This window comes from Macadamia integrifolia, chromosome 7, assembly GCF_013358625.1.
Source record: "Macadamia integrifolia cultivar HAES 741 chromosome 7, SCU_Mint_v3, whole genome shotgun sequence".
NCBI classification, from domain to species: Eukaryota; Viridiplantae; Streptophyta; class Magnoliopsida; order Proteales; family Proteaceae; genus Macadamia; species Macadamia integrifolia.
This window is the reverse complement of record NC_056563.1, coordinates 9,278,886-9,289,342: the sequence shown is the minus strand read 5'-3', so window position 1 is coordinate 9,289,342 and position 10,457 is coordinate 9,278,886. Positions and strand designations below refer to the sequence as shown.

The window sequence follows — 10,457 nt, the reverse complement described above, 5'->3', positions numbered from 1 at the left end:
TCAGATCTAGCCCAGGTTTGGATCGAGTTTCACACTAATAGGAAGGAAGACTCGATCAAAGTTTCAGCCTAATCTGAAGGCTGCAGGTAGTACAGAGATCAAGTAACCAATTGCGACTTTTAGAAGGATTTCTGGGCAGAAATTGAAAGGTAAATACCTGATCTGTGTAGCAGTGGTATAGCCTTTAAATCACCTTGAGTACTTTAGAGAAATTGAGGAAGATTGATAGAATAGTTGAAGAGACCTCTTGGACTTCACGCCGCAAAGAATCGTTGGATCGAACACCAACCCATCACTGTGATCAGACACACAGAAGTTCTCTTGCAGAGAAAGTAGCAGTAGCAGCCATGTATTTTGTCAAAATCGTGGCTCATTAAAAGAGCCATCTTCTTTATTTATAATAGTGATAGGGGTTACATAAAATAGAAACTAACTTTAGTTTTCAAAAACTGAAATAGAAAACTAAATATTAGAAACTCAACTAGTTACTAAAACTGAAAATAGAAACTTACAAAATAGAAAGTCCTTTAGTTGCTAAACTGGAAATTGAAACTAACTTATGACTGAAAATTAGAAACTAATTTAAGACTTCAAAGTAGAAACTAAATTACTAACTAAATGACTAATTAGTAACCCCATCAGCGGCCCAAATCGTGGGCTGACTTGGACCAGATCTGGGTCGACCTTGGTCTTGGTTCTCCTTGTGTAAACCCTTGGTACTGCATCGGCTCTCCCCCGGCTTCCCCTGCTATTCTGATTTCCCCTCTTCCCTAAGGCCTTCCCATCAAATATAGCTTGAAGAAAAGGACCTCTCGGGCTTCCCTCCGCAGAGAGTCAATTGGATCAAACACCAATTCCATCAGCCTTGATCATACACAAGACAACTCTTAATGGAGAAGACAATAGTAGGAGCCATTAATTTGTTTATCAAAATCATTCTAGCTGTAGGAGCCTCCTCTTCTTTATTTATAATGTTGATGGGGGAATTACAAAATAAAAGGTTCCTTAAAGGAAACCTTAATTTAGTCTCCTAATACAATACTTACTAAAAACTGAAAGTAAAAACTAGCTGAAAAAGGAAACTAACTACTAATGACTTAACTCCTAAGAAAACAAAAATAACTTAAATTAAACCCAACTTAAAAATGAAACTAATGAAAAAGGAAACAAACTAGTAATCCCGTAGGCAACCTTAAAGCCCATCTTTTAGACCCATAAAAGTGGCCCATTACATTCCAAACCACATGGACTGAAGGCCCAACACATATACAACCCAACCATAGACTTATTCTTAATAAAACAAGCTTAGTTTTGTGAAGAATCTGCATCACAATGAGCTCCCAATCTTTCACAAATAAAGTGAAGAAACAGAAATAAAGAATTTAGAAAAAGGGAATCGATGGGGAGGTGAGAAGGGGGAGAAGAATGGTAGTTGGGTTGGGTATCTCACACCCTCAAGTTTAGTCATCTCACCTCTTAGGTTTAGGCATCTCACCCTCTCAAGTTTCATCTATCTCAACCATGAGTTTAACTCAATTTTTTAACTCCTTCAAATCTTCATTTTCATTATAATCAATGGGGCTTTAAATAGCCTTACATTGCTTGGACACAAAGAAATAACAAAAAAGAAACATAAAAATAGAAACTAACTAATTGCCTAAACTAATTACTTGTCTAACAAAAGACTAACCGCCAAAAAGGTGACAAATCCATGAACAGTAACTTGTGAACAATAACTTTCTTTTTTCTTCCTCTAGCTGTATCTTCATAATAAGGTAAGATCAATAGTAATGATTTTGAATCTTCTAGGAGCTTTTCTTCCCTCTTGCTTGCTGATTAAACAAAACAGCACCCGAACTGAAATCGGTGTAGGGATGTTTGGCCTCTACAGCTGGCTTCCACAAGGCTGGTTCGATTGGTGCAAATTGGGGCTGGCTGGTCCAACATTGGACCTGGTTCAAATGAACCAGCAGGCTCCTCCTCTCACAGGCTCGATCTACATCAAATATAGTCTGTTATTGGAGTTCCCAAAGGTGGTTTAGGATCATTTTGTTATTCTACTGGAAGGTGGAGATTCACTTGAAAGATAGGGGGTGATGTGCTTGATCTGCATATGATGAGGATGGGAGATGGAAGGGCACCATAAACATAGGTGGGAGGTTCAGGGCTTGAAACTACTGAGGTAGACATGAACTGTTTTGCTACAGAGAGTAAGGCAATTTGGTGAAATTGAAGTGGGAGTTATATTTATTATTATTCGTGGTGGTGGTTGTGCTATTTGGGTGGATGGGGTAAATAGAAGGAAAGAGATGGGGGAATACAAAAATAGAGCAGATGTTTGAAGGGCTTGAATAGGACACATGAAGATTACCCGATTTCCAGAAGTTGAAGAGGTGGAGAAACTGTTTAATTGAATATAGTATTCAGAACGGGAAGGACTTGTGAGGAAAAGTAGAATTATTTCAAGGACTGTTAGGAAGGTGATAGGCCTTATGGTCATGTTCCTAAAATGATTCAGCAGCCATTGCAGTTGGAAAAGTAGATTTAGTTCTGGTGAACAGGAATGGAATAATGCACAGTTGCAATAGGACTGGATGATCACTGTGCAAATTTTAAGTGCTGAAGAACATGATTACTTCTTGAACAGCTCTAATTCAAAAGCAGATGTGCTTTGAATGGCACACCTTTCCCTATCCAGCATGGGTCCATGACATTCCCCTTCTGTTTTGGTTACATTAAATTTTATGCCGTTCTCAATTTGCTTCTTTTTTATTTTTGTTTGGGATCCTGTCAATGAGTCTTGGTCAGTGAGTCAGTGTACCTTTTTTAGCCAAATTGCATCCACAGTCATCCATGAGTCATCCTCATTGTGCCTTACATTTTAACTAAACTGAATCATGCCTACCAGTTTCAAGTTATAAAATTTTTCTCCTTTTAATCTCAACTGAAATGAATTCATGTGCTTTTGTAGGGTTAGAAATGTGGGCTCAAGCTGAATTTTAGTACATGTGCGAGTTAAGCTGTCTTGTCTGATTTGGATCTATATCTTATTTTGCTTATTATAACACACATATACACGTTCAATGAAGATTTTGACGGGAAAAAATGATTCCGAATGGAATAAGCAAACCTTCCACAGATTTAATTTCAGTCACCAAACTGAAATGGCTATTGCAAGAAAAAATTTATGGCTAAGGTCACACAGCTAGGGAAACTGAACCACCTACCATGAAGAAATTCGCTGAATCCTCAATGAGAGACTTTGAATGTGAAGACTGCTGATAAAAGTAGAGGTCAATAGATTATCAGACGCTGTCTCAATCATCTGATTATGACTCTGGCAAGCATTTACTTATTTTCTATTATTGATTGATAGTCTTTTGTCTGGTGGTGCATGCTGGGCCTCAAAAACCTGAGTGCAGCAGGCCCATGAAAATTTACAGACTCAGGTTGCGCTTTTCTATGGTTGGAAAATCCCAGCCTGAGCTTAGGCTTGGCTGGGTTAGGGTTGAGGTCTCGAGCTCAGCCTGGCCAGGCCTGACCGCGATGTACAAGCAATTAATGCTAATAACGTTGTATATATCTATAAAGTTATACTGGTCTACACATGGAATTGGATTCTCCTATATAGCTTCAACTCATTGTACTTCAGTTTGATTTCTACCTGATGCTTTTTCTCCCCCATCAATAACCAAATTAGTTATGCAATTTGGGATAAAAAAAAATTTGGGCAGGCCGGATAAGTGTTAGCTGAGTCTGGGTGGGCTGGGTTAGGGTTAGGATTTCACAGCCCCGTGGTTGGGCTGGACCAAGCTTGGTTGCTCATTGTACATGAGTTCAAATCCTAGCTGGTGCTTTTTATCCATCTTTCACAAACATAATTATAAATATGGATTAAGAAAAAATCAGCTGGGCTGGGGTCAGGCTAACTATTACCTTGCGTTGGTATCAGGTTTTGAAAACACCCAGTGCTTCATGCCTAACTTGCACCCACTACTTTCATTTGTTCTTAAATCTGAGACTTGCCATGAAATGTCATGGTTGAGGAGATTGCCACCGGGAGGGATGGAATCGTCAAGAATGTTTTATGAAGCCAAGGATTTTTGACATAATTTACAAAAGCTGAAAGAATGAGATGAGCAAATTTTAGGTCTTCCTATGGGAAGCTCAGCAAACCTCAGTTTCAAATTTATTGAAAAAACTAAACATCCAACGAAACCAACATTAAAAAAATGGGAGGGTTCCCTTACACCATCACTGGGTAATGTATTTGGAATTTGGTGCACTAGTTCTACTCGGTTTTTAGTATAGTCTTGGATTCTGTTGCTTGGAAAATTTCATTTTACATCTGACATTTCCATTACTGATGTTCTTTTTTTTTGGATGTTCTATCTATTGACTTAAATCATCAAAAAATCTGGCTACTAACTTGGGTATCTGTTTGCATATTCCCTTATCTTGGGTACCTAGTTGCCTCATACTTGTCTTCAAACTGCCTACAAAATTGAAATTTGTTGTCAAGTAGTATCCAACCAGCAAATAATATAAACTAATTAATTTTTAAGCATTCAATTGTACATGAGACCTAAAAATAAACTTGTTTAGATATAATGCAGTTGCATCCATTTGTATGTGAACCTACTCGGTGAGTTTGCATAATTCCATTTTAGCTTCCATCCAGTGGGTTGTAAGATTTTAGCTGACTCAGTTAAATGTCTTTTTATTTTTTGGTAATTACAGTCAGGATACGAACGCCTTTGCTGCCTACGATGCATACAGCCACGGGATCACAACTTCAACACCACTTGCGTGTGCAGAGTTCCTAAACACTTGAGGGAAGAGAAAGTCATAGAATGTGTGCACTGTGGTTGTGGGGGCTGTGCAAGTGGAGACTGATTCACCTCTTTGTGTTCGAGTACCAACAGATAATTGAGGCTGCTTAATCTGATTCTGTGACCGGGGATGTTGATTCCCTTTATTTAACTGTATGGAAGCGGGGTTCTCCCTGGATCCCTGGGATGTAACTATGTTTGTATTGATCCAACATTGCTCCCAATGAAACCGCTAAAATTGCACAATTCTGGAAAAATCTAAAACAGAGCTAGCTTTTAAATTTTTTTTGTTTTCTTTTTGTGGAAAAGATCCCAGTACGCCTGTATTTTTCCCAGTGATGTGATAATTCTGACTTTTTTTTTTGAAAGAAATATTTCATTAGATAAAAAAGTTATTTACATCCACTATTGTACCAATTTTCAAAAATTTACATTTTCTTTTTTTCATAACAAGGTAAGCAATATGCTTAAACAAAAACACAAAGTTGTTAGACTGCTTGAGACAAAACGTAGCCAAGATGAGGGATGTATAGAAATCAAAGAATAAAGGTATAGCATTCAGTAATTCTTATGCAATTCTTTCCAGTCACTCAAAATTTCAGATATCATCCAACAGTACTCTTTGGCTAATTCAAGGCCATAGATAAAATCTTGGGTTTCTGCATCAGTGCTTCTTTCTGTCATCATATAATCTGCACAAATTAACACAAAACAACCTCAAATAAGAATGCCACATGTCCAACCTGATATATTGTTAGACTATGCAAAATAAAATAGGGGAATGTAGGAATGGAAATGGTGATGAGCTCTTAGATGTAAAGCAGGTGTGCTCGATAGGTCCATTAGAGCAGAGGGGCTCATCCAAATGAGGAGATTAAGCGCAAATCTGCAATCCAACGATTATTATTAGACATAACAGAAAGGGAGTTAGGTTTAGTATGAAGATTAACTAATTGATTCTTATGGGACTATATAAAATATGAAGTAACTATTAAAATGCTAAAGAACCAGAGATGATCTTGTTCGGGAATCACAGAGGAAAAGAATAGCATAGTCAGATCCATGATTGAATGACTAGTGAGGTATTCTGTTTTCAGCCTCAGTGGCCCCGTAACCCATAACCGTTTTAAAAAGTCGCATGAGAGAAAAACATGCTAAGTAGTTTCCCTTACAGAACCCATAGGTGACATTAATATCTATCTGTTTTCCAATGGTATCCTTAACAAGAAGGCCATCAAGTAAAAACCTACAGAAGAAGGTTTTAAATTTCGGGTGAACATTTAGTTTTTAGAAAAATCTCCACCATTTCGAGTAAGAGGAAGAGCGGGTGCACCTGCTAAAGAGTCCAATAGAGTTAGTAACACTACTGTTTAAAATAAATTTAGCATTTTGATAGTTAAGAGGCCTTATTTAGAATAAGTACACCACCATCGATCATCTACAAATGAAGGAGACAAGGTAATGACAGTGTTGACGATATGAAAGAGGAGACACGAATGTAAAAAGGTTAATATTCCAAGAATTACCAATAAGAAAATCACTTACCTTTAAAAAACGAGTCTCGTCTAGACACAGATTCAAGGATTACAAAATTGGGAAGTGAAGGGATCCAACTATCCAAGTATCCTTCCAAAACAAAGTCTGATGACCATTTCTAATTCTTAAAAAACATTTTTTTTTTTTTTTCAAAGAAAGGTTGAATGGTAGCAATACTGTTCTAAGTGAAAGAACCCCTTCTAGTCAGAATTGAGAGGTCAAATAAGGATTTAGAATGAAAATATTTTGCTTTTAGCACTTGAACCCAGAGGGGAGCCATTAGTGACTAATCTCCACCCAAGCTTGAGAAGGAGGGCCTTGTTTTGAGTAATAGGGACCCTAAGACCAAGATCCCCATCGGAATTAGGAGAACACACTTTTCTCCAAGCTATAAGATAAAGCTTTTTGGATTTCTCTTTTCGCTATTCCAGAATCGCAGATAGATGGAATCTAGATTGCGACAAATATTTTGTGGAAAAGCAAAGCACGACATCAAATATGAAGGGATAGAAGAAAGAGCAGACTGCATGAGAGTAGATCGACCAGCATAGGTAAGTAAGTTGGCTTTCCAACTGGCCAGGCGTTTATCCACTGATTGACAATATGAGTGAACCCAACCTTTCGAGATCCAGGATAGAAAAGTTTAGTTCCCAAGTATATTGCATCTCTATTCATTTCTTTGATGCCAATGAGGGAGAAAAAATGCGATTTCTCAATCAAAAGAACATTTTTAATAAAGAAAACATGTGTCATAATTAATATATGGTCAAAGCAAATAAGAAAAGAGATCAAGTATAGATTTGATAGTTAAAAGATCCTCAGGTGTTGCTCTGCAAAAACAAAAATGTCATTAGGAAACAATAATGAGAAATCTCAGAAGCATGTCGGGCAATCTTGATCCCCCTAAACATATCAAGGCCCCTATAAGTGAGAAATAAGCGAGATAAGACTTCCATGACCGAAATAAATAAGGGGCTCAATAGGCATCCTTGGCGAATGCTACAAGAGGGTCAAAAAACTTAAAGGGCTCCCTTCCAGTTTTATTGAGAATGAAGCAGAACTAACAAGGTAACTGATCAAGTCACACCATCTATTCTCAAAGCCCAAAAATTAAAAAATAGCATGGAGAAAACCCACTCTAGCCTATCATAAGCTTTAGCCACATCTAATTTTAAAGCAACATACCCCAGTTTTCCTTTTTTGTGATTCAGATAATGAAATATTTATTGACTAATGATAATATTATCAGCAGTTTATCTACTGGGAATAAATGCAAACTGAAAAGGAGAAATGAAAGAGTGAAGGGCATATTTCAATCTAATGGCAAGAATTTTAGCAAGAATTTTCTAAGAAACATTATAACGACTAATAACAGGTCTATCATCCTCCACCCTTATGGCATCCTCTTTCTTGGGAGTCATGCAAACAAGAGTATGGTTAATGCCAAAGGGGGAAAAAATATCATGAGTAAAAAGATGTGGTAAAAGCACAAACATCACTTCCTATCAAATCCCCAATTTTTTGAAAAAAAAGAAAAGAAAAGAAAAGAAAAGAAAACATGCTTGAAATCCATAAATTCCTTGATGGTCATAAATTCTCTCGCTTTGACTAGAAAGCATGAATTCAATTCAACGTTTTTGAGAGTTCTTTCGCAAAATAGCATGATAATACATGGTATTTCGGTCCCCATGATGGATGTAAAGGTGCCTAGATTTTACAACCAAAATTTTTCCTCAACCTCAAAGATCCATCAGAGATGAGAGTAAATTTTTGCATGATAATTCTGACTGTTGTATACCATTGGAAATACAAAGAAACTAATGCAATAGAAGATAACCACTGTGCTAAATCTTTGCATTTTTTTCCTTGTTTTAGGTTCTAATCTATCTTAAGCCTATCTTCTATTTCATTCTCTTCCTTGAATTTCCAATGGTTATATAATTTAGGGGCGGGATTCTTTGATCGTAAAGGGCTAGGGGCAAACCTAATATGACCATTGATGAGTTGGAACAGAAAGACATGTAGAGGCTAGGCTTTAATCCTAGTATGACATCTAACAAAGCTGTTTAAAAGACAAAGATCATTGCTGCAGATCATTTGTAGATGGGATGTATCGGAGGTGTTGCTTTGTTTTTTTTCCTTTCTTTCTCTCTTTCCCTTTTCACTTGTCTTTCTTTTTTGTCTTCCCTATTTGCAAATCCATGTAGCCAACCCCATTTACTTGGGAAAAAGGCTTGAGTTGTTGTTATTAGATTCTCTAATATGAAAGACCATTAAAGATAGCAATAAGATGAGATTATAGAGCATTTCGGTTACTTCTTTCAATAGAAGGGGAGTATTTATACCTTCTCCACAGTGGATGAATCCAAAACTATAGTTGGTCTTATTTTCAATAAAATTTCAAACCATACCATGAGACAGAGAACATTTGACATCTGAGTTGGGGAGGCTGGGACCTACTTGTGGAAAATTTTTGGGCCCTACTTCACAAACGAATTGTTACCTATGAAGGTTTAATACATGATCAGGGCGATATAGAGGATTTGAATATAGTTGTTCTTTGGTGGCGGGGATGAGTGCAACCTTCATGTTCCATGCATGGTTAAGTAGTAGGCAACTCAATTTTGTTTCATCACAAATACTTCCCAAATAGGTCTGTTTTCCACCCTAGGTCCTTAATGAAAAGATGATCAACAATCTGGAATAGCACAGTGAGTATTTCGACTCAAGTTTGTTCCATCACAAATACTTCCCAAACAAGTATGTTTTTCACCCTAGGTCCCTCAAGAAAAGATTATCAATAACCTGGAATAGCATTATAAGTATTCTTCCAACTCTAAAAAATATGATTCTGCGAAAAATAGGAAATGGGAATAATACTTGTTTTTGGTTCGATACTTGGGCTCCAACTAACCCTAAATTCCATCACACCTCTATTTACCTTATCCCCTCCATCTTCTTTAAGTCGACTAAGTGATTCCATCACTGGGAATAACTAAAATACTTGTCTTTTATCTATTGTTTTTCCCATTACCAATTATATATAAAATGTTACAAATCCCAATTAACTCTAATAGCGATAGCTGGTGGTGTCATCTCTTAAAAAAGGGTCAATTTACTAGTAAATTGGCTGCTAAGTTCATTCATTATGGTTTGCATACTAATCTAATTGGATTCTCAAACATGTGTACTTTCTTATATTCTTGCTCACATTAGTGGCCATTTTTCTTACATCACAAATTTAAGATTTTCTTCTAAAGACTAGCACTTGGAGGAATTCCGACTGAAGAAATCTTGGGCAATTGGATGACTCTTGATCCAATTTACGAATTTTTCCACAAACAACCTGAATCCTTGTGGCACACTTTCCTTTCCTGAAAATTTTTGCCAACTCATTTCACAATCTGATTATGTATTTATTTAACTCAATATTTTTTCCATTATATGCTACTTTATTTGGTCACATAGAAACAATATTACTTTTAAAAAGGCCAAACCAAACCCTCACTCATTTCCGTCCATGGTCAATCAAGGGACAAACCACTATTGCCACCCTGCACAACAACAGGTGACATCTATCCATTTTTATCGGAATCGACTCGTTGTGGCACACCCCTGAGATCCACGATCAGTAGTATGAACTGGATGGGCGACAATGGAAATTTGAAATGAGTGATGACAATATCCAAGAGAGGATGGAGAGGTCTGTGCTTGCGCAGAAGCTTTTCGGTTCTGGTAGTTCTGTAATTGGATTTTCCTTTAGGCAATCGAATGGTCTCCTCTCTCTCTCTCTCTCTCTCTCTCTCTCTCTCTCTCTTATATATATATATATTATTAATTGTAAATACAGTTAGGTGGCTTGCCAAAAGTTGTATATGAGAATGAAGAATTTATCAAGGATCCAAAATTTCAAACCACTATAGTGATTTAGAAGTGAAAATTTATAATTATTGGGTGGGACTAATTATTTACACGGAGTAGGACTCATTGTTGATCGATTATTGTTGAAGAGCCAAACAGTAATAAAATTGATGTCCATTTGTAATGATAAATGTAGTAGTAATCTGTTGCAAATGTTATTTAAAATTT

General features: G+C 36.8%; 1 protein-coding gene across 1 annotated transcript in view; it reads left to right on the top strand.

Moving 5' to 3' along the window:
- LOC122085049 (protein BUD31 homolog 2) overlaps positions 1 to 5,113 on the top strand; it is a 17,640-nt gene extending 12,527 nt beyond the window's left edge. Inside the window, exon 4 of the mRNA XM_042653485.1 lies at positions 4,741 to 5,113. Within this exon, the coding sequence (XP_042509419.1) occupies positions 4,741 to 4,896 (156 nt within the window). The 3' untranslated portion in view covers positions 4,897 to 5,113. The remainder of the gene's footprint in view (positions 1 to 4,740) is intronic.
- The last annotated feature ends 5,344 nt before the right edge of the window (positions 5,114 to 10,457 follow it).